The sequence below is a fragment of the Argentina anserina genome, chromosome 1 (genome assembly GCF_933775445.1).
Source record: "Argentina anserina chromosome 1, drPotAnse1.1, whole genome shotgun sequence".
Classification (NCBI taxonomy): Eukaryota; Viridiplantae; Streptophyta; class Magnoliopsida; order Rosales; family Rosaceae; genus Argentina; species Argentina anserina.
This window is the reverse complement of record NC_065872.1, coordinates 1,411,281-1,437,964: the sequence shown is the minus strand read 5'-3', so window position 1 is coordinate 1,437,964 and position 26,684 is coordinate 1,411,281. Positions and strand designations below refer to the sequence as shown.

Below are 26,684 nucleotides of genomic sequence, written 5' to 3'. Positions count from 1 at the left end.
TTCTCAAAACCGAAACCGAAAAAATTATCTATTAACTACGGTTTCGGTTAACCTATAATTCGGTTCGGTTCAGTTCGGTTTCGGTTAATAACCTATCATTTGTAATAACTTTTCACACTTGACTTAAAACAAAAGTTAAAATCAAAATAAAGTAGTAAGCTACAAGTTTAGTACTTCAAATTAGTAAATAAGTAAACTAGATTGCAATAAGTTAGAAACAACAAATAAAATCAACAAAGTTACGATAGAGTATTAACCAAACGTAATATTTAATGAGTTAAAGACTGTGAGCAATTAAGTTAGACATTTCGAGGCCATTATCATGTAAAATCATGTATATCGTATGTAACTCTTAGTCAATAAAAATATGATATACACCTATTACTATATTAAATATTAATTATTAAATACATATATGTCGATTCAATTCGGTTCGGTTTGATCGGTTTTTTACAGGGACGAAACCGCAAACCGAAACCGAACTATTCAATTTGATGTAAAACCGGAACCGATAGATCAATTTTATTCAGTTTCGGTTTTTCGATATCGGTTCGATACGGTTTTGGTCGGTTTTCAGTTTTTCGGTGTCTAAAAGTCCACCCATATTGCTGGGTCAATTGAAAGTATTTGAACCAACAAATGTTTTGTGATAAACTGGGCCTAAACTCACCCGGTTCGCCGCCAGACCCGGCCCAATGGGTGGGCCCACCTACCATTCAACGGTTAACTACCAGTCTCTCACAGAGCGCGAAACACTCAAAGCTCACTACCCCCGAAAACCCTATCAACCTCTTCGCCAATGCAATCACACCCTCCAGTCCAACTCGGACCCCCCAACTCACCTCGACTCGCCCCAACTCGGCCGCAATGCTCAAAGGCAAGCTCAAGCTCCCGGACAAGGCCCGCCGCGTGTTCCCCGACCGCCTCGGCAGCCTCGTCGCCGGCTTCGACGACAAGTTCCCCGACGAGGACGGCGCCGCGTCAGATTTGGTGTTCGAGTCGGGCGAGGAGCTCGAGACGATCCTGCCCAACGGGTACGGGTCGAGCGGGGAGAGCGAGATTGAGGTGGAGGAGGAGAAAGTTGAGAGAGAACAACCCGATTTGAGAGCCCGGCAGCCCAAACCCGAGAGAGATGGGCCGGTTTCGGTTTCGGTTCTGGCGGCAATTGCCGCCGATGATAAAAGATCTGATCTTGAGTATGAGGTGAGAGAAATTTTGAGCTTTGATTAATGTGGTGTTTGCATTTTTATTCTTTCATATAATTAGTAATGTAATTGTATATTGTTTATTTGTAATTAGGGTTTTTTATGCTTCATTAAGAAATTTAAAAATTGAAACTTTAGGGGTTTAGTTGGGTTTTAGTTTTTGTGCTAGATTAAAAGAATAGACTTTGAAGGAGCGTAGTAATGTTAGTTTAAATAAGTACAGTGTGGCTTTGTTGATCCCACCTACATTTTGAGCTTTCGATATATGTATCAGAACGGTATGTAGATCTTCTTACTTATTGTTAATTTGTCGTGGTTATTGGAGATTTGAGATTTATCGTTTTTTTTTGTGTGGATATAGGTTAATCAGCCAGAGGTAAATTTGGAGAAGTTGCAGAGAATAGCGAGTTTAGGTCTTCCTGATGGAGGAGGTTTGCGGGCGACAGCCTGGAAGGTATATGACATTTGCATTGTTGTTCTACCAGATTCTTACATTATGCATTTATGCTGCATAAATTTGATTAGCAAATGCACACTTTCTAGGTAGGTAACAGTGTACGCATGTAGTTATGTTGATATGTGTATTGTGTGTGTGTGTGTTAAATAAACCTCTGAAAACCTTCAATCGTAGTAAAAAAGTTTAAAGGTCTGGCAGTAAGTTGCCGCAAAGGTCATCACATCCCAAAACTCCTAGTTGATAGCCTGCGGAGAATGAATTAGTTTTTGCATTGAGCACAGGAGCAGCTGTTCGTTGAATCTCTTCAAATGTGCTTCCTAGCTAAAAGCTGAATAGAGGCTGTGGATGCAAATCCCATGAATACCAGACAGCAAAACTATAACATATATAGTCACTGTTCCATTAAATCTTAAAATCAGGTGGACATGAAGATACCCTTATCTTCTCTTTTCATGTTCATGCTTTCAATAAAGAGAATTTGCACCAGGACTTGATTCCACTTCCCCTTCTTTCCTTGCGTCAGATTGGAATAATATTACTTGGAAGAGTTTTCAGATGAAAAATGATAGTTCTACACATTTTAGTGTCTGATGTTGATTCATGGATAAGGACTCATCCACGAACTGGACTTTATAAATAGTATTCTTGAAGTTTGAAGTATTCTTGATTGACCCTTACATTTCATGCATGAAGCTGCTCCTGGGTTATCTACCTCCTTCTCGTGATTTATGGGAAAAAGAGCTGAAGGAAAATCGACAAAAATATGCCAAGCTCAAAGAGGAGCTCCTTTTAAGTCCTGTAAGATGCTCACCCAGTTGTATGGTGGTGACTGAATTAATGTATACTTCAGTTGCATTATTTTTGGTTAGTGATTATTATGTTCTAATCCAAATCTTTAATCTAGACAGTCAGAACTTGCAAGGAAAAATGGTGGTGCCATGAGTTATTGCGACCCGCCTGCTGACAGTGCTGTTGATGGGCCGCTGAAGAGATGTGAAATTTCCCAGGAAGACCACCCTTTAAGCCTTGGTAAGGCTAGTGTTTGGCATCAGTACTTTCAGGTAAACTGTCTTCTCATATAAGGGATTTTTAAGTTAGCTACCATGTGTATAATAACATGAGGCTTATCAAGCTGCACTTTGGTTGTAGCATACAGAGATTGCCGAGCAGATAGACCGTGATTTACCACGCACACACCCAGATTTGAAATTCTTCTCAGGGGAGTCATCATTCAGTCGGAAACACAGGGTATATGATCGTCACAACAATTTGTTTTTCTTTTCTCAATTTGATATCCTTCATACTGACATCGTTCAAGCTGGACTATATCAAGTGTACTGCTTACTCTTGTTCCTTTCTGTGATTGTTTCACTTATGCAACTAATACACTGACTGGATGCTCTGTGTATCCATTTTCAGGAGGCATTGAGAAATATCCTACTCCTATTTGCAAAACTAAATCCAGCCATCCGTTATGTGCAAGGCATGAATGAACTCTTGGCACCACTATACTATGTGTTCAGCACTGACCCTAATGAACAAAATGCTGTAAGGCACCTCCCGGCAGTTACTCATAACTTTTTATTCGATGTATCTATCAGCTGAAAGTTATATTGGAATAGTAGAATAATTCTTATCTCATCATATGTTTCTGACTCATGTTAGTACAAAGAGAGATAAAGCCGATGATGGTTCCATTTGCAGGCGAATGCAGAAGCAGATAGTTTTTCTTGCTTTGTTCGATTATTGAGTGACTCAGTGGATCACTTTTGCGAACAACTGGATAACAGTGCAGTGGGTATACTCGCCACACTTTCTCGCTTGTCAGACTTACTAAAAGCCAATGATGAAGAACTCTGGAGGCATCTTGAGTTCACCACAAAGGTGAAGTATATCATATTGCAGATGCATGTATCAATGCAGCATTTCCCTTGCAAAGTCCTCCAAACTCTTTTATTTTCAACAGCTTGGGATGAGTCTGACTTTGACATCTTATAGTATATGCCTTTGTAAGCAGGTGAAACCACAATACTATGCATTCAGATGGATCACATTACTACTCACACAGGAGTTCAATTTCCAATGTATCATGAGAATTTGGGATTCACTGTTGGGTAATCCTTTTGGTGTACAGGTCTGCTCTCTCCCTTTGCTCTCCGCTCACACACATTTATGAAATAAATACTAATCTGTAATAAGACAATTCAACAGGATATGCTTCTGAAAATTTGTTGCGCAATGCTGTTATGCGTGAAAACCCGACTATTGAGTGGTGATTTTGTGGCCAACTTAAAGCTTTTGCAGCACTACCCTGAAATTAACATAGAACACATCCTCCAGGTAGCTAGGGATATTAGCTCCGACTCATCTTCCTACCATTTGTCTTTGTCCCTGTAAATAAATCCTTACGCTGCACATGTTTTGTTGTATTTTATCATGATCTGTAATGATGAGTTGACTGTGTACTGATGCATGATCTAATTTGTACCCAGAATTTTCATTTGCACATATGTTTTTAAGAGTTTTGTGCCATTCATTTGTGGTGCCTTGAACTCAAGTCAGCGTCCCAACATTTGAAGATCTTAGTCAATATGATCAATGGTGGCTACCCTGTGAGGACAACTCACAAGTTGACCCTCACAATCAGCTGCAGAAATTCTAATTTGTGCAATTTGGCACGTTAGCTAAACTCCACACGCTGTAATGGACCAGAAATGCAGGGAAATGTTGAAACAAACAAACGACAAAATGACATGTAGAGTTTGTTTTTGTTACATTCGGAATTGAAGAACGGGCGTTTTCCGCCGTGTTGACAAACATCGACGGTTGATCTCACCTGATACCAAATTCTTTGGCCTCTCCCTCCTTATTAGCAATCTAGACCTCTTCATTCAGCAGCCAATGAACTCTTGAAAGCCTCCAGAAGATCAAAAGAAAATAAGACTTGGAAAACTTATGAAATGTGACAGTTAGGCACTTGGGCATATAATCTCAGTTTTCCATGACATGATTATGATGGCTGAGATGGGGTAGCTCACCTGTTCCACAATTTGACAGATAATGCATATATAATTTCAATTATCACTTTTATATTCTTCAATTCCTAGGTGTATTGCGTTCTCACATTGCTTCCTATTCTTTAAAGGAAATGACACCTCAATCTCTCATCTGCCATTCAATTCATAGTGATTGACTCTGAATTTGTTCCTACTCCTTCCTTTTTGCCTTCAAATTAAGAAAAAAGAAGAAGTTTCGTCTTGCTAATTAAGGTTTCTGAAAGCTCATGCATGTCAGCAGCTACATTGTGATTGCAGGACAAGAATTGAGACGAATTGAGAGATCATGGCGCAAACTGTGCTGCTGCATGGGGTACTTCATGCAACGATTTTCGAAGTCGATAAGTTGAAGGCCGGAGGTTGCTGCACATTCTTATGCAAGGTACATATATTATAGAGTGTTCTGTTCTTTTTGTTTCAGTTTCTAGAATTGAATTTTGAGGGTAATTGAAGAAAGATGGACTAATGTTTTAGAGATTCCCAGAGTTCAAGTCACAAGTTTCTGTTTCTATGTTTATTTTTAGCTCATTAATAGCCTGCAATGACTGACCGGCTGATAGAACATTATAACTTATTCAGTCAATTTTCCATGCTTAATACTTGGTTGTCCTTAGTCATTCTTGGTGGCTGGTATATCATTCATGATATTTCAACATTTAGTTATTAATACCAATAAGGCCAAATGGCCAATCACAATAATTATTTGAGTTAATTTGCTAAGAAAAATCCAACGTGATAATGAATGTGATAATTTTGAATCACTGTAGATGATCGAAGAGTCAGTTGGACTTGGGAAAGGTTGCAGACCATATGCAGTCATTGATTTAGAAAATGCAAGAGTTGGGAGAACTAGACTGCTGGAAGAAACAACCACAAATCCACAGTGGAATGAATCCTTCCACATTTACTGTGCTCATATGGCTTCTAATGTCGTTTTCTCCATCAAAGAATATAATCCAATCGGGGCCAATGTCATCGGAAAAGCTTATTTGCCTGCAGCCGAACTCCTCAAGGGAGAAGAAGTAGACAGATGGCTTAAGATCACAATGCATCATCACAGTAGACCTTTACATGGAAGTTCCAAAATCCATGTGAAACTGAGGTTTCATCCTGTAACAGAAACCTCTAATTGGTCTCATGGAATTAAGAGTCCTAAATATCCAGGGGTACCCTACACTTTTTTCCCACAGAGAAATGGCTGCAAGATTACCCTCTACCAAGATGCTCATGTTCCAGACAATTTCATCCCTGATATTCCTTTAGCTGGAGGGAAGTGTTACGAACCTCATCGGTGTTGGGAAGATATTTTTCATGCAATTTATAATGCAAAGCACTTGATATACATTGCCGGTTGGTCTGTGTACACTAAAATCACATTAGTAAGGGACACAAAGAGGCCGAAGATAGTAGATGGAAACCTGACTCTGGGAGAGCTTCTTAAGAAAAAAGCAAAGGAAGGAGTGAAGGTCTTAATGCTTGTTTGGGATGACAGAACTTCAGTGAAGGTACTAAAGAAAGATGGATTGATGGGTACTCATGATGAAGATACCGAAAGTTACTTTAATAATACCGGAGTTCACTGCGTGTTGTGTCCCAGAAACCCTGACAATGGGCAAAGCATTGTTCAAGATATAGAGGTTGGAACAATGTTCACTCATCACCAGAAGATCGTGGTGGTGGACTGTGAATTGCCGAATGGAGCACTAGGAAAGAGGAGAATTGTGAGCTTCATTGGCGGCATTGATCTTTGTGATGGAAGATATGACACTCAATTTCATCCCCTTTTCAGTACTTTAGGCACAATCCACCATGATGATCTCCATCAACCCAATTTTAATGGTGTGTCAATCGCAAAAGGTGGACCAAGAGAGCCTTGGCATGACATACATTGTAGGCTAGAAGGGCCTATTGCTTGGGATGTTTTGTTCAACTTTGAGCAAAGGTGGAGAAAACAAGGTGTGAAGGACTTGCTTTTCCAACTCGGAGATTTTGATGAGACCTTCATACCTCCATCTCCGGTTATGTATCCTGAAGATCATGACACATGGAATGTCCAATTATTCCGATCCATTGATGGAGGAGCTGCATTCGGATTCCCCAACTCTCCAGAAGATGCTGCCAGGGCTGGTCTAGTCAGTGGCAGAGATAATGTGATTGACAGAAGCATTCAGGATGCATACATCAATGCAATTCGTCGAGCAAAGAGTTTTATCTACATTGAAAATCAGTACTTCCTCGGAAGCTCCTTCTGCTGGCAGTCAGATCATAAGGACTTCAAATTTGAGGACATTGGCGCTTTGCATCTTATTCCAAAAGAGCTGTCACTAAAGATTGTCAGCAAGATTGAAGCTGGAGAAAGATTTACTGTCTACATTGTCATGCCTATGTGGCCAGAGGGTGTTCCAGAAAGCCAATCTGTTCAGGCAATATTGCATTGGCAGAAGTTGACAATGGAGATGATGTATAAGGACATTACACAAGCTCTAAAGACCAAGGGCCTTGATGCAAACCCTAAAGAGTACTTGACATTCTTTTGCCTTGGAAATCGTGAGAAGAAGCGAAGCGGAGAATATGAACCTCTTGAGAAACCTGGAAATGGTACAGATTACAGTAGAGTTCAGCAATCAAGGCGGTTCATGATCTACGTACATGCCAAGTGTATGATAGGTAAACCAACTAGTCACATATATTTTCCTCATTTTGAGCTGTTATGCTGTCAAACTTGATTTTGATACTGAACATCATGTACTAACTGAAGTTTTTGAAATGCCTGCATTTTGCAGTTGATGATGAATACATAATCATTGGATCAGCCAACATAAATCAGAGATCAATGGATGGCGCAAGGGATACCGAGATTGCCATGGGAGCTTACCAGCCATATCACCTATCCACAAATGTACCTGCCAGGGGACAAATCCATGGCCTCAGAATGGCATTGTGGTATGAACACTTAGGGTTGCTCGTTAACACATTTCTTGAGCCGGAAAGTGTGGAATGTGTGAGAAAGGTGAACCAGATTGCCGAAAAGCATTGGGAACTTTATTTAAGTGAGACCTTAGAGGGTGACTTGCCAGGACATTTGCTACCATATCCAGTAAATATTACTGAAAATGGAGAGGTCACTGAGTTACCTGGGGTTGAATTTTTTCCAGACACCAAGGCTAAAGTTCTTGGAACCAGATCTGACTTAATTCCTTCGATCATCACTACTTAAAAGCCTCCCTTACATTTGCCCTGTACTTCGGTTCTTTCCCAATTATTATTGCTTTCTCTGTAAATGAATTCAGTGAATAATACACATTTATTAGTTTCTTGACTCTGGTTCTTCTTAAACTTTCTTCCTATTTCTAGTTGACCAGGAATTTAGTGTACAACATCATTGATAAGAAACTTCAGAAGCCATTATTTAGATTTGATGAGACAAATTGCAAAGAACCTTTCACATCTCTCAAAAGTCATATTGGCAATTCCATGTCAAAACTAAGACTATCAATCAATACCTGTTTCCGTTTCAAAAATAATCAATACCTGTTTCAATTATTTGGATTTGATATTTTCCTTTGGAACCATTAGTACTAAAACTTTATGGTAGTCACCATTATTAGACTCCAAGTTCCATCTTTCACAATTAGTATTCAACAGTCCAGACTTATCTGTACTTGTTAGTTATTATCACACCTCTAAGGCTCTAACTACCATTGCTTTCAGAAGAAGTGATGATGTGCATGACTTATTCTCATGTTCTTCTATAATATACTTACAATCTTCTCAGTTCTGCCTCTGCCAAAATTTCTAAGTTAGATAACACCTAATTCCATATCTTACTCAACCCTCTATTATATATAATATATTGAACCAGTAATATGTTGCACATATCTTCTAATCTGTTCGATAATTTAGCCAACATCTGACCACAACCTAAGGCCGTACTGCTCCCTATTGGCTAATTCAGAACCTAACAAGGCCACACTTGAGATTGTGACCCAGGAATGAGAGGTAGTACTGAGTACAATATGATGAACTACATGTGCAGATTGCAAAAGATATATATATTTTTGATTATGAAGCTCTATAAGCCTCTAATCGATCGGTCTCCTGGTCACTTTCCTATCTACCTAGATCTAACCTTCAAAAACTCCAATCCTTTTGGCATGGAACGGCCTGACATGTCATGCGTGACAAAGGCTGCGTATTTTCAAAGAAAAGCCCACCAATAATTGATCATAATATGTACCATTCCGTTTCTTCTGGGTAAAACTCATATTACCCCATTTCCCAGTAAGCATAGGGATATCCGAATCCAATTTATTCAACGGAAAATGGCCTACAGTTCAGGTAATGTGACAAAGCTAACTCGAGAACTAATCCATACAATTAGTACTTAGGTAGTGTACGTACGAATTCCTTTCTAGCGCAAACTCTTCGGACGCTAGATCTTAATCACGTGATCAATTATTATGAGACAAGTTTTGTAAGAGAATTATCTCCATAAAACTGGGGGAGTCAAGCACACGTGGTGTATCAAATCAATCATATTACGATTTGGTATAATTAACACGTACGCGGTGAAAATGGTAAAAATTTATTTACATATAAGAATTAATAAAAAAATCACAATAAAAATGAATCAATAATATTAAGATGTACGCCACATGAATTGTGACAGTTATATATAATAATTTATTCACGGAAGTATTCTCGATCCTTCACGACCGTGAAAAAAGAATAACAAAAAAGTAAAGGTGAGTCCTTCTCTTCTTCCCCTAACAAGAAACCGATGAGGTCGTCAAATTAAAAACCCTTTTCTTTGCCGTGCGGTACACAACACAGAGAGGGACAGATTAGCCTGATAGGTCGATAGTAATAAAAACACACATTCAAAACTATTCAATTTCTTGCGTGGTTGCATACCTCACATTGCGACCCAATATTTTTACTTCTACCACATCAAAGTGAAAAAGGCCATCGACCAATGGTTGATCGATCAGCATTTTGGTTATAAAATACACCCCATATGGCTCAAACTATTCAATATCTTCTTTTTTCTTCTTTTTTTTTAGAAAAATATCTTATTTCTTCATTCACATGTAGTAGTTGAAGTTCCCACTGCTACCACCATAACTATTTATCCACCTTCATTCCTAGTCCTCATTCATGTAAAGACTGCCTCTCTTTTCTTTACTCACTACTTTTCAACCGGGTTTCCTCACCTTCTACTTCACAATTCTAATTCTTGAGTTTCAAGCTTTGTAATAGAAGACCATGTCTTCCATGTTAGGCTCACAAGGCGTGGTCTTTGCCACGGCCATGGCTGTCTCCGGTACTGTCCTCCTCCTCGCTTTTCGCCTCCAGAAACCGGCTGATCACCACCAAATTTCTCAGTCATCACCCCAAGCTCTACGATCTTGTATCTCTTCTGGTATGCATAACACTAGCCTACTCTGCATATTAGTTTAAGACGTATATATATACATGGTTTCTGATTCTTTCTCTTGCTGGGTTCTGCAGAGAAGAAGAGGAAGAGCAAGAAGAAGAGGGTGCACTTTGCAAAGGACGTGGTGGATCCAATTGGGGATGGAGAAGAGTTCAGAAGGCAGATCATGTCTGCTTCTTCTTCGTCGTCATCAGCATCACTAAACTTCAAAAAGACAAGTGGCGGTGCTCAGAAATATAAAGGAATGCCGGCAAACCGAGTGGCTCTCTATAACGGAATGCTAAGGGATCGTGTAGTTCATCATCGATTGGCCTACTCGCACTGATCGATCATCCCTTAATTCTCCCATCTCTGTATATTCTGGGGTTTGATTAGTTGTGTATAACTAAAGATTAGTCTTTTGTTAAAGTTTGTAAATTATTTTTCTTTTATGGGGTTACAAGGAATATCCGGAATTGTAAGGAATCTATGTGCCCATAGGTTTTGGTAGTTCTTGCCGTTTATATGTTTTGTTATAATATGATTAGGACGGTGTAGGATATGGTTCCTCCTTCAATATATAATATTTTGTTCATATTTCAGCTCCAATTCTTGTGGGTTTGGTTTTAGGCCTCAATGCAAGAGTAAAAGGTGAATTACCTTTAGTGTTCACCTATCTAAGGAAATCGATCATGATTTATGAGTGTTTCGATTAACACATGTCTGTATAATTCGAGTTAAACTGTTTGGTCTGTATGACCGTTCACATGATTGTTTGTTCTCAATGTCTTCATAGTTGCCTAATTATCACTATTGTTGTGACAATTAGGCAAATATGAAGACATTCGAGACAAGCAAGTACGTAGTAATTCGATTCAAACCTTAAGAAAGAGAAAGGAAAAGCTTGCGGAATGACTTAAGGTATGAGAAATGAGAATCAATCCAAGACTCCAAGTTGGTCTTCTGGAGCCTTTAAAGGGGAGCCCCTGACAAATAAGAAGTGCCGGAATTCGACTGTTTGTTCAATAATGTAATGTGGAGTATGAACTCTATGGTGTGTGTTTGGAGTTTATAAATTGCATCACATGCCTGTGTATGGAAGCATCGATGCATGGTGTGAACAAAGCCATGTGCTAGGATGCTTCCTCTATCAACCCATTATTTTCCTTTGGCAGAGCACATAAATAAATGAGCTATAGAGACTTCTACATTTGACCTTATAAAACCTTGGATGGGAAGCAAGCCATCTCTATGAACCAAGAACATTAAAACATAGAATTATTGGCCTCACTTATAGCTTAACAAATTAATATGATCACAGTCGATTCTTGACTCGATCACTCATCAACAAATTATGTATACAAAAACTATTGACTAAATCATATTAAGCCCAAAACATTGACCATTTAATTACTGCATATTGATTCAATGCAAACTTCTTCTTCTTTTTTGTGATTGGCTTGGATTTGAAGATTGATGTTTTCCAAGTGTCAAAATTCCCAACACTTAATGATAATGCGGTGGCCGGAGACAAGTAAACAAATGAAAACCAGTAGGAGCTTTGCAACATTATATGAGCAACTGAAATTTTTGTTGGTTACCAACTTTGCATTTTGATTTGGGAAGACAAATATTTTTATAAAGGTGGACCTATCTGTCTAGATGTTTCTGCATTCTCTTGAGGAAAAAGCTCGATGGCATCAATATTTTCAGAATATATCTGTTGCTTGTGGGGGTACTCGATCATGGTGCGTCCCATATGTCCTTTGTTTTTCTTATTATTTTTCTGCGAAGACGAATAATGGCTTAACTAGTTTTTCTCATGTCGTGGTGTACACAAACGGTTGGATAAATGATATAATATATGTTCTAAGATGGAATCCATTTCTTTGGGGCTGCTATAATCATTGCCACCAATAAGGAAATATAATTTTTGATCACATATACTTGTTTTTAGCTAGGTAAAATCGACCACTTGATCATATATATGTTAATTCGACAAGAAATGATGACACAAGCCACGGGAAATTTTTGGCTATTGGCCTAATGCACTAGCCAATTGTTAATCTCTTAGTTACAAGAGATCACGAAGGAAAAGTAACAGGAGGTTGTCTAATTGAAAAGATAATTAACAGGAGGTTGGACTTTGAATAATTGCATTACATCAGATAATACGAAATAAATTAACCAGTGTATGCTAGCGCATGCCTAGATATTTAAAACTCGATCAAATCCATGTATTTCAGTACTTTACAATTTCACATTGCATGGAACATATATAGCTTCACGCGTAGACCAAGAAATGAAGAAATGAAAATGGTTAGGTGTATACATATGGTCCCATTTAATCCATATATATTGGTAAAAGAGTTTTTTTTTTTCAATGAGAACCATTTTACTGAAGTTGAGGATCAAATACTTAATTATTAATTAGACATATTTTTTTATTATATTTTTTTTAAGTTAACCGTTTAGAATTTAGGTCTAGTAGATTATTTGTACATAATTTTAGCCAATTTAATAGTGACTAAAATATCAAAGTAGATCAAATTAGTGAACGAACTAAAATTATCAAACATGTATCATTCATGTTCATAATGAGTAAATCACATTTATGAACGTCTTAACGATTTTCAATTTGAACAAATTTTATAAAGATGATCTACTCATATATATCTACAAACTAAACGGTCGAGATCTAAATATATGATCGAAAAATGTGTGAATCTCTTAGTCCTCAACTAGTATTTAACAAGATGGTTCTCATCGGAGATGCTCCCATATTGAGAAAAAAGGGTCTCGCAAAACTTGTAAAACATGTACATCGAGCTTAGCAAGGATGAAGGAATAGAGGGGGACAATTCGGGACCAACCGAGCTAGCTAGCTGATCAATATTGACAGCAGAATCAAAGTGGAACGAACGTACCGTGTAAAATGAGCTCAATGTGATCAGTACGTACGTAGAAATCACAAATGTATGGATTATATGTAGTTTTAGACTTATAGTAGCAAATGAGCACGCAAGAATCCTACTTTTCGGTACTTCTAGCTGCCTGTATGCATGGAACTGCGAATCGTATGTGTTTCAATTCGAGTGGAACAAGTCATGTGATGTTAGATACTCACAGGTCCCCGGCGCCCCGGCGTCCAGAACGTATGTATCTCTAGTAAACTATTAGACTGGGTTTGGAGAACTGAAGCATGCAATTAAGAGTTCGACCTTGTTTTCGATCTATCCTCATTTTATAAACCAACTTAAGAAATTACATAATGCTAATTGAGAGCTTCGGCACTGCAGAAGCGGCAGAGAAATGCAGAAGCGGCAGAGAAATGCAGAACCGAAGTTGTTTGATTAGATGGGGAAAACCAAATGAAAATATCACCACACGAAATGGGTCAAAGTCTTCCACTGAGTAGCCAAAAAGCAAAGTTAGATTATGCGAATCTGAGAAACAATAGGAAGAAATGTGGAAGCTAGACAGGTGAAACCAGCAAGTCAGCAATATCTTGTTCCACTACTGATCTCCACTAACTACAACAAGTAGATCTTAGTACTGTAATGCATAGTATCGAATTAGGGTTTCGTGAGCTGAGACCAGAGAGCAGCACCAATTATATAGAAAGGCACACAATCACAATGATATTGTATGCAATTATTAGTGGAAGATGACCAGTTATACGTTCACAATAGTCCATTCACCGATCAACAACTCAGTGAAAAGAAGCATGCATGCATGACATCTGCAAATCCCATATATATGGCTACCCGCCTACCCAGATACTTCTTTAAATCACTTTCATGATCTCATCAACTTTATATAATATCTCTTACAATTGAGAAGCATTTCCTCCCTTAATTTAGTCAGCAAAAGAGACGATGCTTTTTGTCTTTAACCGTTCTTTTTGTGTGTATAGATTAGTGCTAAAAAATATAAACTATAAATCCCTTTAGGTTATTTAACTATATTCATTGTAAGTTCAAATTATGTATCTAAATTCAAGCGAATTAGCTTATACATTATAAATCCTCGAGTTGGAGATTGATATATGTATAAGCTAGCTAGTAGTACGTGTTTGCATATATAACAATGGAACAACCTAAAGTACCAACTATTTGGCAACCTAAAACTAAATCGCTGCGTGCGTAATTATTGGCATGGTTTAGCCGTTTACTCTTTCAAACGAAGACGTATAATTTTAACTGAAAGTCATTGACTAAAATAGAAATATGAAGAAGAAAGTCACACCACAAATGTGTCCTCATCTTACCTCATCCTTGCCTTGCATAATGCACTTAAAAAATTAGACGATGAACTAGAAAGTAGAGTAAAGAACTAAAGATGCACTTTCATTCATTCCAATTCAAAACAACCAATCAAATGGGAAAATGTTTGAATAGATTAGTACAAATGACTTCATCATTTGAGCACATTAGGTGTAAGTAGAAAAGGTTCAAATGACAAAGCATGGCATCTACCTGTTGCCTAAAAATAAAAATCAAACTCAATTTACCCACCAATAAAGTATGTTTTGTTGAAGATAAGGATCATGAGCTAAGCAGCATGTATAACCTTGGTCAGTACATGTTAATAATCAATTAGGCTAATATTAGTGGCACGTTGAGGTTTAAGGTTAATTAAGTATACGTCCGAGATCCCTTAACATAACTTTTTACAGCAATTATAATCAATAATCAGCATCCTTATCAGCAGACCAAATTTATTTTTCCTTCAATGGAGACATCCTAGTTATAATCAATCCTTGTCACTTTAGGGTGACATAATATCCACCATAAGTATGTGACATTTCACCAAACTAAAGCACTGATCATTTAGCCTCTCATTAATTCTCTTTTTCCGTTAAGAGTATAATCAGTATATCACAATTGATGATTAAACTCCACCAATCTAGCCCTAACCATATTTTCTTACCACGGGTCTTGGGATTAAACCAAGACTGTAACCCCTAGGTCTAGGCCCATCAAAGAGGACCGATTTTGGGCCTGGTGCTAGGTGCCCTCCTGATTTAAGTCCAAGTTACATCTGTGAAAAAACAAACCCACTAAATAGTACACACACCCGCAGTGGAAGAAGAAGAAGAAGAAGAAGGAGAAGAAGAATAGAGGGACGGGTCATTTTCATACACAGAAAAACGCCGCCGTTTGCAATCAGGTACTTCTCCTCCATAGAAGTATAGATACTCCGATGTTAAATATTCTCACTGTTAGTAATTGAGGAGGCTCAATTGTTATAACTAGGGTTTCTTAGTACAAGCTCATTGATAAGATTGTGAAGTTCGATATCGTATGTATATGAAGCTACCCAATTGATTTTGATAGTAAAGGTTGAATCTTGAGATGGTGGTGTTGGCCTGTTGCTTTTGACCTGTTTTGGATGAATAAAGCATGGATTTTTGATCCAATGGATGGTGTTTATGTTTGGTTTTGATTTGGATTTATGAATTTCCTGTAGTTTGATATTGTGTTAATTTGCAATTAGGCTTGAATTTTGACTCCTTTTGTGGTTCATGATATGAACTTATGTACACACTTGAAATGGTTTGTTGATGATTGATGCTATGAAGGAAACTACAGTAGTAAATGATTGGTTAACTAGCTGGTTGTCTGATTGAAAACCGATGTTTGTCTTCTCATTAAGCGGAATTTGATGGCTTTTCATGACTTTTATTTTCAGTAGCCATGAAGGTGCGATCATCGGTGAAGAAGATGTGTGAGTATTGCAAGACGGTTAAACGCCGTGGACGTGTTTATGTGTTTTGCACAGCCAATCCCAAGCATAAGCAGAGACAGGGCTTTTCTACATTTGCTTATCAAGGCACTGATGCTCCCATGTATGTGCCTTTTCATGCTCTCAAACTTTTTTTAGTTTCTATATATGCTATGTTTACTAGTTACTTATCTGAGTTTGTCTTTTCCATGAAAAGTCCATTCAACACTTCCATGTTAAGTTCGCCATATCATGTAGGAAATGTTAGGCGACTCCCAGTTCCTCCCTCTCAGACTCCCAAGTTACCATAATGCAGCCAAAGAATTGCCCATTGTTGAATTTCCTTTTTGTTAGGCAAGCTGTTGGATGGCGCTGTGGAGGGTTTACGTCTATGACTTGAGAATTTTACCATTTTACAGTTCTCATAGAGTTTACAATAGATTTGAGTCACTAATTTGGCTTGAAGAGAGAGTCTTAGAGCCAAGGATATAGCTAACTGATAGCCTTAACTTATGATCTGGTTGTTGCTATCCTACACTACTGCAACTATTGAGCCTGCTATTGAGTCTAGGATTTTCATACTAGTGGCTTTCTATCAAACTTTTGATGTTGAAAAACTTTGTGATATCAGGTTATAAGCATTAGGATTTCAGCCATACATTTGAGGGCTTCAGTACATCATAACCTTGTTAGTAAGAATCGCTGTAGAGTCGTAGAGGTCTTAATTTTTCTCCTTGTGGCCCTGTATGGAAGTTGTCCACATATTACTCATTCCGTCCTTTTAGGTCTAAGCTTGTTGATATGAGTCTGCATCCACACACACAATTTCCTCTTCAAGTGATTATGTACACTAAGGAAGCCATTCCATCAATAATATGATAGTTTGGTTTTATATAACTACTGATGGATATTTATACATTTCAGTAATTTCACAAGAAAAGCTTTTCTTTCTGTACTGATGGTTTCTTAAGAAATATGCCAATGAATCCAACTGACAGTTAAATATTGAATCATTTTCAGATCCACTCCCACTATTGTCGCCAAGCAGGAGATCAACTTTGGTCAGATATCTCACCTAGGTCTGGCATCTCTGATTCTTAGAAAGAATGAGCCGTCAATGCCCTCCCCAACCCTCGGATGGAGAGTAGGGTTGGCATCCCTGCTGTTCAAAAAGGTCTATTAGCTTTTGAGCCTCAAACCAAGAAGAAACTCAACTTTGATCCCAGTCTTTAGACTCTTTCTTCGCCGAGTTAGGCTTATGTAACTCGAATTGCTATCATTTCTCATTACATTATAGCATTCAGTCTTGCAACTATGGAATAATTTCGTCTCCATAACTCTGGACTAGCTATAGTAGAGACTTGTCGGGACATTACCTTCCGTATTTTTCATATCATATACTGTAATACAGATCTCCCAATACCTGATAGGGGATTCTCAATCATAGAGAGGCAATCATATCAGTGCTTCAATCAGACTCATCATATCAACAATTAAATGAAATGTCACCATGGGCCATTCTTACAAATTGCCCTCTCACCTTCTCTAACCACCCCTCTTCAAAACGCTGCGTTTTAAAATATTTACCCGGAGCGCCGTTACTAATTTAACGGCGTCGTTTAGGAGGCTCAAAAGCCAGTAGTTCAACTAGCTCACTTGCCCAACGCAACACATTCTGATCAAAGCAAGTGGGGAAAGCACAGCACCTGCTTCTGCTTATTTAATAATCCAAAAGCACCCAATCGCGAAGAATCGATTGCCCAAGAATCTCAAATTCCCCGAATCAATTCCTACTCCCCTGAAAACCCCAAAAATCGAGTCTTTCGATTTCAATTGGGCGTTTGTGGTTATTCTGGGGAACTGGGTTTGAGCTTCTGGATGATTTCGGCGACTTGATGGTGACGCTCACCGGTTCTATATCGGCTTGGATCCATCATTTTCTTGCTTGTATGGGGTAAGTCGCCGTTTTCCGATTTGAAATTTGTGTTCTTTTGTTGGGTTATTTATAGTAAGTTTTCACGGTAGTGGAAGATGTACTTTCTAAATTTAGAACAGAATTTCAGATTAAAATGGAATAATAATGATGGGTTTTTAGAAAGTTCAAGTCTTTAATCTTTGTTTGGGTAAAAATGGCAAAGCTTGACCTAGTGATTAGTGAACATGCCACTAAGTTACGAAGAAGCAATTAGAGGTCGACTGATTGAATATATTGAGCTATTTGGCAACTGGTTTGATGTAGAAGGGAAGTAGGATAAGTTGGTTATATATTGAGAATGGTTATTGTGGTATGGAATAGCTTGGTGTTTTGTTGGTGGAGAATTGGGGTTACATATGGTTTAACCCGGTTTATAACAGAGCAGTGGTTGTTTTGGATGCTGCACTAAACCGACACCGATTATTGCTGTGGATGAGCCTTCAAAGGGATTGAAAATCCAAGGGCGGACGGTGAAGAAACCTGGCATAGATGATGATTTTTGGAGCAGCAGTACGTATGACTTGGACAACAGCGCGTTGCAATCACAGAGAAGCCTCTCATCCATCAGCACCTTGCACCAGACCCTCCTCCATGGGAGCAGCGCTGGTAGCACGAGCAGCCAGCCGGACTTTATCAATCAAGGCAAGTTTCCTTTGCGTGTTGTTTTGATATAGTGATTCTTGGCTTTGTGTTTGCTCTGTGTCACTTGGTCAGCTTCATATGTGTTTGTGCTATGTTGAAGTAATTTAAACCCAAAGTACCAAACTTGTTACCATTACCCTATTGCCCCATGTCTTTGTTGCCACCCAATAAGAACTTAACGTTGCTAAGTCCAAAGTTTCCACCACTATGTTGCGAACATTATAAGTATAAGGTTAAGGTGCAAGAATAGTTGCTAAAGACATTGCAGATTCTTACTGTTTGTAGGATATTCCGAGTGTATATACATACTTCTCATTTCTATCTTCTCTAAAATGTTTGACCCTATCAAAAATGGTAACTAGGCCTAGAGGCTGTTTTAGAAATGAGTGTTCTGGGATGAGAGAATCGGAGGATCAGTGTGCAATTCATTGTAGGGGGAACAAATTAACCTGTCTCATTGATCATGGTAAAATGGGGTCTGCAAATGGAAGGTATCCCGATATAATAACAGCTTCACCCGTGGATTATTTGGTTGTGAAATGGTAAACCCAAACATTGGTTTTCACATGAATGTTAATAAGTCCTGTACATTATGAGGTGTGTACTCATATTGTGAGGTACATTTTTTTCTTCCAAGTCAGGTTTATATTTTCTTATGATTGTCTTCATCCTAATGTATTATTGACTCGTTCTGCTGCTACATTACTGTGTTGGCACTCTACTTTTTTCAAGTGTTATAGTTGGCTAGTTGTTCATGTGCTCTTTCATATTTGTGAGTATATAGATTGTTAGTATACAACATAACAATTCTTTAACTGCAGGTCTTGTTCTCTGGAACCAAACTAGGCTCGAATGGACTGGAAGCGGCAAGCCTAAAAATGAAGCTCTAAGAAGTCGGGAGAGCAGATTAAGGTAGGTCTCTTGTTTTTCAGTAACTTGTTATAATTTTAATTGGAGTTTGTACATATATATTTCACAACTCCTACTCCTATGAGTCCTATCTATAACCCCAGCTGAAATCATTTTCAGAGTAGCCTTTATATGTTTTCTGGAGATATTAATCGTCCCTATTGATTTAATGTCTCACTAGTTTTAATGTAGCAACTTGCAAAGTCTGATGAATTATATTAGGTTTTGCAAATTCATGAAAGGATTCTAAAAGTCTGTCTATATTGTTGCGGATAACATATTGTCATGGCTTCTTTTAATTCATATTACATAAACTATGTTGCAGTTGGAATTCAACTTATGAGAGATTGGTTGGACCTAAACAGAGACAGCCTTTTCCCCAGCGCGTTCCTTTGTCTGTAAGTCCTCACCCTCCTGCTCCTCCTTTCTCTGGATGCACTTATTTGTTCCAATGCATTTATCCCACTTCATCTTGTTAAAAATGTTAATAGTGATTATATTGGCAGGAAATGATAGAATTTCTAGTGGAAGTATGGGAGCAGGAGGGCTTGTACGATTAAGCAATCATCAGAATCTGCATTTTAATGTCAGGAAGATGGTTCATCTTTGTAAATCTCAGAGGTTGGCGTGTATAGCTGGGGCAAAGGAGGAATTAAAGCTACGAAGATATATCTTAATTGTAATATTACACTGATATTTTCCATCTTTGTTTTGCCCCCCTTTTGACATTGTATGCACCATGGATATGTTGAACATGCTCAGTGCCACGTTTAGCTGAAACATACAAAAGCAGTTGCCTTTGCTTGTGTGAATACTAAAGTTAATAGGTTCTACAATATACAATGGTGCTCGTTATATCGTATCTCTTTCTGCCCTTCTTGTCTGGGCTCTTATGACCGAGTTTCTCTAATTTTCTCAGGCTCACTGCCAAACTACTTAACACTGTCAAGCTACTTATTGTACGTACTGTAGTTCCTAATTTTTATTAATTTTCCAATGATTTCGTCAATGGAGGAAGGAACTAGTATTAAGAATCACAGCACCCCTATACTGATTCAACGAGACTTCAAATTAGTTGTTCGCTTGTTCAACGTTCATGTGCATCCAAATATTTCCAAGCATTCTCTGTATCTACATTTTGCACACGTACTTGGTTATGTCAACTGATGGAGAACCTTCTTGAAGAAACACGCATACATGCAAAGAATTTCTGAAAAATTAAAATATTGGATTGATCGGATACAAAGAATCAGTTCATTACAGATGAAAACATATCGACATTAATTGTCAATCTGATCTTCATCGAAAAACATTGTCAATCTGATTTTTATATTCTCCTCTGTCCAAAAACATACCAGAAGTGGAATAACGGTGTAAGATACTTGTATGGTTGTACCTAATTACCATATATCTCTTCCTTTTCTTTTCTGCTTTCCTTTTTTTGTTATTTATTCTTTACTGAAGTTGAAATATGTTACCAGAATGGCAGAATGATTAGTACAGCAGGCTAGGAAACAAGTAAACCCAACAGCAATTTTCTTTAATATGTTTTAGCACCACAATCTGGCGCCATAATACTATGTGACATGTCACATCACTATTTCACGTTAATAATTAAAATATTATAAAATTTTATTTTTAAATAAAAAACAATCATATTCTTGTAAATATTTTATTTATTTTTTATTTATTAAATATGATTTCAGGAATAATTAAGGGATAATTAATTACCAAAATAAAATAATATTACCAAAAAAATTCATATAATTAAATTAATCAATTATCTTCGAATTTGTGTATCCTCTTAATTAAGAATCTTACAAAAAAAATCTCATTTTTCTGTCACTAAATATGTCAAGAAATGTTTCAAATTTAATTCATGACTTTTTCAGTTTCCTAAATTTAATTTACATTTATGAATTATATTAATGATTACAATTATCATATATTCTCTATCGAATTATTAATTAGATTACAAAATTATGAAAAAAATCTCTAATAAAATTATTTAGGATACACACATCTATATTTTTATCAGATGAATTTAATTTTGAAAATATTTTTTGCGCGCACACACACACACACACACATATATATATATATATATATATATATATATATATTTCAAGCATACTTTCGTAAATATTAAAATTTTAATTGTATTTTAGAAGTATTATCATGATGATAAAAAGAAATGATAAAAAGAGAACCAAAAAAATATAATTTTTAGAATGATCTAGAGCCGTTGAAGTAATAAGGATATGATTGTTTTTTCATTTAATAATTATTTCAATTACTGACATGGCAAAGTGACAGTGTATGTCACATAAGATTATAATGCTAAAAATCTGACGTCATATTGTGGCGCCATAGCAGTGCTCTTCATTAAAAAAAAACCCTTCACGTTTGACGGAAATTAAAACTAGAGCTTGCTCAGGAGTCAGGACTGATAGAACTTAAGAAGTGACCATATTTTTCAATTTGATCAAATTAGTTTGTTTACAAATCATACGTACAAGATATTACACTTTTGCGTAGATGGTATGATTATATAATGCATTGATCTCTACTAGCTCCACTACACATACTGAACAAAGAGAACAAGCTGCAAACCAAAACCATGAGATCGATGACAAAAACAGCTATAGTACGTATGCGAGTACGATACCATCTGCAATATTTCCCGGTCAAAAACAGATTGAGTTAACATGCACCGAGTGGCAACTTGCATGCCAACTCTTTCATTGTGATCGATCTCATAATCTTCTGTGCTCCCTCCACTATGTGTTTACTGAGAAAACTTCGAAATTAAACTCATTCTCCACGCACACGCATATACGCACACAGATATTTCATATAATTTCATATTATGATCAAAAACTATCATTCGTCTTTTATCATCGACTTACAAATCATTTCTACAAAAACAAATTACTAATTAATTAGTTTCTTAAGTCTCATATAGAATTGATATATTTTAGTGACCGACCGAACTGTTAGGGAATGCGGAAGAAAGAACTGAAGAATGGAAATCGAAATAACTCACAACCACAAGCGAAAATAAAATGAAAGAGAACACCGGGATTTAACGTGGTTCGGCAAAGTGCCTACGTCCACGGGTAGCAACAATAAAGAACCTCCACTATACGAAGAAATGTTACACCGAGAGAAACACTACTTCAAGACTCACACTTGAAGGGATACACTCTCACACTTTATTTTGCTACACACACAAAACTCTCTACTTGGAGTTTTCTCTCTATCTCTCACTCTTGATCACACACAAGATGATCTTTCACTTATTGTTCTTCTATGTTTATTGCACCACTTCTCATGCCTTTATATAGGCAAACATCTTTGTGCAATTCATGCATTTGCATGTAACATGCATGGAAGCAAAGTCAATCTTCTTCCTTGATTCATGCTCAATGTTGGCATGCTCATCAATGCATTCTTCTTTCTTTGTCAAACAAATCAACCACCTACCACCATAAGGTTGTAGATTTGTTTCTTACATTCAACAAAGGTTGCTCCAAGTTTCAACAAAACCAACTCCACCAATTAATAGTTCACCAAAGTAATAGGTGTGCTTGATTTACTCATGTGAACATCACATAGTTTTCACACCTCCATTAGGGAGGGATTGACCATATCAATCTCCCCCTCCCGACTTAGATGGAGGGATGCGCCATTCCAGACGCGCTTATGCAGAACTCGAACTTCTCCTTCGGTATAGACTTCGTCATCATATCTGAACTGTTCTTGTCTGTATGAATTTTCTTCAGCAGCATTTCCTTAGCTTCCAACACATCACGTATCCAGTGATACCTCACATCAATGTGTTTTGACCTCGAGTGAAAACTCAAATTCTTGCTCAAGTGAATCGCGCTTTGACTGTCACAATGCAAGACAAACTCTTGTTGTGTATGACCCAATTCCTATAGGAATCTCTTTAACCACAAAATATCTTTGCACGCTTCCGTAGCTGCAATATACTCTGCTTCTGTAGTTGACAAAGCAACACATTTTTGTAGCTTTGACTGCCACGAGACAGCTCCCCCTGAAAACGTGATCAGGTATCCGGATGTGGACTTTCTCGTGTCAATATCCCCAGCCATATCTGCATCTGTGTAGCCAACTAGTTCAGACTTGCTACTTCCAAAGCATAGACTCATCTTTGAGGTTCCTCGCAAGTATCTCAGAATCCACTTGACAGCATTCCAGTGCTCTTTGCCTGGATTAGATAAGAATCTGCTAACAACACCAATTGCATGTGTTATGTCTGGTCTAGTACAAACCATCGCGTACATCAAGCTCCATACTGCTGAGACATATGGCATTGTTGCCATTTCTTCCTCCTCCTTCTGACTCGTAGGACTTTGCTTTGAGCTGAGCTTCATGTGACTAGCAAGTGGAGTAGCAACTGGTTTTGCTTTCTCCATGTGGAAACGCTCTAGTACCTTCTCAATGTACTTTTCTTGTGATAACCACAATTTCTTGTTCCCACGATCACGGGCAATCTCCATGCCCAAAATCTGCTTGGCTGGTCCCAAATCCTTCATATTAAAGGACTTTGATAAATCTGCCTTTAACTGCTGAATCATAGCAGTATCTTTGCCAACAATTAACATAGCATCTACATAAAGTAGTAAGATGATAAAATTACCTCCAGCGGGTTGTTGAATATAAACACACGGATCTGCTGACGTTCTTTTACACCCATGACTCACCATGAAAGAGTCAAACTTCTTATACCATTGTCTTGGTGCTTGCTTCAATCTGTATAGGCTTTTTTTCAACTTGCAAACCATATGCTCTTTTCCATTGACTTCGAAGCCTTCTGGTTGCTCCATATATATTTCTTCATCTAAATCACCATGAAGAAATGCAGTCTTCACATCCATCTGCTCCACCTCTAGATCCATGCTCGCAGCCATGCCCAAAATGACTCTAATCGAAGTCATCTTGACAACAGGTGAGAAAATCTCATCAAAATCAATTCCTTCTTTCTGGCTGAATCCTTTGACAACTAAGCAAGTCTTGAATTTTGTCAGTTTCTCATTCTCATCTCGCTTTAACTTGAACACCCACTTGTTCTTGAGTGCTTTTCGGCCTTTAGGAAGCTTCATCAACTCATAGGTGTCGTTCTTTAGTAAAGACTCCATCTCAGACTCCATGGCTAGCCTCCATTTGTCGTGGTCTTGATGAATCTTTGCTTCCATGTAACTTTCAGGCTCTCCGTCACTGGTCAAAAGGATGTAATTTGCATAAGGATCATCTCCATCATTAGTCACCAAAATATATTGAGATGATGGATACTTGGTGGATGGAATTTGCCTCCTGGTGCTTCTACGAACAGCTACTTGATTATTCACATGTTGCTCCCCCTGATCAAACTCCCCTTCATCTTCGACTTCAGCATCTCCCGTGTCAGGTACATTTTCAACTCTATCACCTTGCAGCCCAACGTTGTATTCATGCTGCAATGGTGAATCATAAATGCGACTATCACTTGTTGCATTTGGTAGTACCTCTTTGTCGAAATCTGCAATAGATTGGTCTTCATGGAACACCACATCTCTGCTTCTTATGAATTTCTCCGTCTTTGGATTCCACAACCGGTAGCCAAACTCTTCTTCACCATAGCCGACAAATATGCATGGTGTCGCCTTGTCATCCAGCTTTTTCCTATGCTCCTTGGATACAAGTGCGAATGCTTTACATCCAAATACTCTTAAATGTGAGTATGATGCATCTTTCCCGGTCCAGACTTCATTTGGAGTCTTAAATTCCAAAGGTACACACGGTGCTCTGTTGATTAGGTAGCACGCAGTCTTCACAGCTTCTCCCCAAAATTCTTTTGATAATTTTGTCATCTTCAACATGCATCTGACTTTCTCCATAATGGTACGATTCATCCGCTCTGCTACGCCATTATGTTGAGGGGTGCTAGGAACTGTCTTCTCATGTCTGATGCCATGCTTTGCACAATAATCTCTAAATTCGTGCGCTATGTACTCTCCGCCATTATCACTACGAAGACACTTCAATTTTCTTTCAGTCTCCCTTTCCACCATAGTGTGGAAAATTGTAAATGTCTGGAACACCTGGTCTTTGGATTTCAACAAATACACCCAAACCTTTCGTGAAGCATCATCGATATAAGTAACAAAATACTTATGCATACCTAATGATTCTTCTTCTATCGGGCCACACACATATGAATGTACAAGATCTAGAATATTTTCTTTCCTAGTGAAAGTCTTTGAAAAACTAATTTTCTTATGCTTGCCATATAAACAATAATCACAAGAGTCTAGTGAGTTTACCTTTGGTAACAGGAATTAGTGACTTCTTTGCCAACAATTGCAGTCCTTTCTCACTCATTTTGCCAAGACGTCTATGCCACAAACTTGGAGAAGATTCCTCAACTGCATTCAACTCACTCTTGCATATCTTTCCATAAGTCTTGTAGAGTGTGCAACACATTTTTCCTTTGGAAACTACAAGAGATCCCTTGGTAAGCTTCCACTTTCCATCACCACCATAATGATGAAAGCCTTGTCGATCAAGTACACCAGTTGATGTAAGATTGAGACGTAGACCAGGAACATGTCTCACATCTTTCAACAATAATTGACAGCCCACATCTGTCTGCAAGCAAATATCTCCAATCCCAGCAATATTGGAGTAGCTGTCATTGCCCATCTTCACTTTACCAAAGTCACCTGCTTTGTATGTAGTGAAGAACTCTACATGAGAGGTGGCATGAAACGAGACTCCGGAATCAACGATCCATTGAACTCCAGGATTATCAACTAGTAGATATTCACCTCCAAGTGACAGGAACTCACACTCATCATGAGACACCGCAGCAGCAACATTGTTTGTGTCCTCCTTTTGTTGATGAGTAGCGTCTTCTCTAGCTTCTTTGAATTCCCGCTTCAATTTGTTACAATTTTTCTTCATGTGGCCTGGAAGACCACAATGATGACATTTTCCGTTGAACCTTGTTCTAGATTTGCTCATACTCCTTTCGTGACCTCTGGGTCCTTTGCTCTTGCTCCTTCCTCTCCTCTCCGCAACGAAGAATTGACCATTTTCTGAACTTGATGAAGAACTCCTTCTTGTTTCTTTGTTCAACATATTATCTTTAATATTTTCCATAGATAATACACCATTTGGAGCAGAGTTACTTACAGTGACAACAAATGTCTCCCAGCTATCTGGTAACAACCCGAGAAGCAGCAACGTTTGTAACTCATCATCAATCTTCATGCTCATTGTGGCTAATTGA

At 38.0% G+C, this 26,684-nt stretch overlaps 5 protein-coding genes across 5 annotated transcripts; all 5 read left to right on the top strand.

Moving 5' to 3' along the window:
• The first annotated feature begins 790 nt into the window (after positions 1–790).
• Positions 791–4,183, top strand: LOC126789482 (uncharacterized). The gene is made up of 9 exons (XM_050515648.1): positions 791–1,203; positions 1,567–1,659; positions 2,356–2,460; positions 2,571–2,723; positions 2,812–2,910; positions 3,082–3,210; positions 3,367–3,546; positions 3,680–3,796; positions 3,874–4,183. The coding sequence occupies exons 1-9, from the start codon at positions 868–870 to the stop codon at positions 4,057–4,059; spliced, it is 1,398 nt and encodes a 465-aa protein (XP_050371605.1). The 5' UTR covers positions 791–867; the 3' UTR covers positions 4,060–4,183.
• A 776-nt stretch (positions 4,184–4,959) lies between these two features.
• LOC126782265 (phospholipase D alpha 1-like) lies at positions 4,960–8,037 on the top strand. Its single transcript, XM_050507483.1, has 3 exons — positions 4,960–5,100; positions 5,486–7,385; positions 7,502–8,037. Exons 1-3 carry the CDS (start codon positions 5,005–5,007, stop codon positions 7,933–7,935), a joined length of 2,430 nt encoding a protein of 809 aa, XP_050363440.1. The 5' UTR covers positions 4,960–5,004; the 3' UTR covers positions 7,936–8,037.
• A 1,782-nt stretch (positions 8,038–9,819) lies between these two features.
• Positions 9,820–10,729, top strand: LOC126795927 (uncharacterized). The gene is made up of 2 exons (XM_050522660.1): positions 9,820–10,140; positions 10,230–10,729. Exons 1-2 carry the CDS (start codon positions 9,984–9,986, stop codon positions 10,478–10,480), a joined length of 408 nt encoding a protein of 135 aa, XP_050378617.1. The 5' UTR covers positions 9,820–9,983; the 3' UTR covers positions 10,481–10,729.
• A 4,469-nt stretch (positions 10,730–15,198) lies between these two features.
• On the top strand, positions 15,199–17,319 carry LOC126794985 (uncharacterized). Its single transcript, XM_050521795.1, has 3 exons — positions 15,199–15,306; positions 15,829–15,985; positions 16,882–17,319. The coding sequence occupies exons 2-3, from the start codon at positions 15,834–15,836 to the stop codon at positions 17,042–17,044; spliced, it is 315 nt and encodes a 104-aa protein (XP_050377752.1). The 5' UTR covers positions 15,199–15,306; positions 15,829–15,833; the 3' UTR covers positions 17,045–17,319.
• A 272-nt stretch (positions 17,320–17,591) lies between these two features.
• Positions 17,592–20,249, top strand: LOC126791337 (uncharacterized). The gene is made up of 5 exons (XM_050517777.1): positions 17,592–17,815; positions 18,222–18,478; positions 19,300–19,390; positions 19,713–19,785; positions 19,894–20,249. Exons 1-5 carry the CDS (start codon positions 17,757–17,759, stop codon positions 19,945–19,947), a joined length of 534 nt encoding a protein of 177 aa, XP_050373734.1. The 5' UTR covers positions 17,592–17,756; the 3' UTR covers positions 19,948–20,249.
• Positions 20,250–26,684: the final 6,435 nt, after the last annotated feature.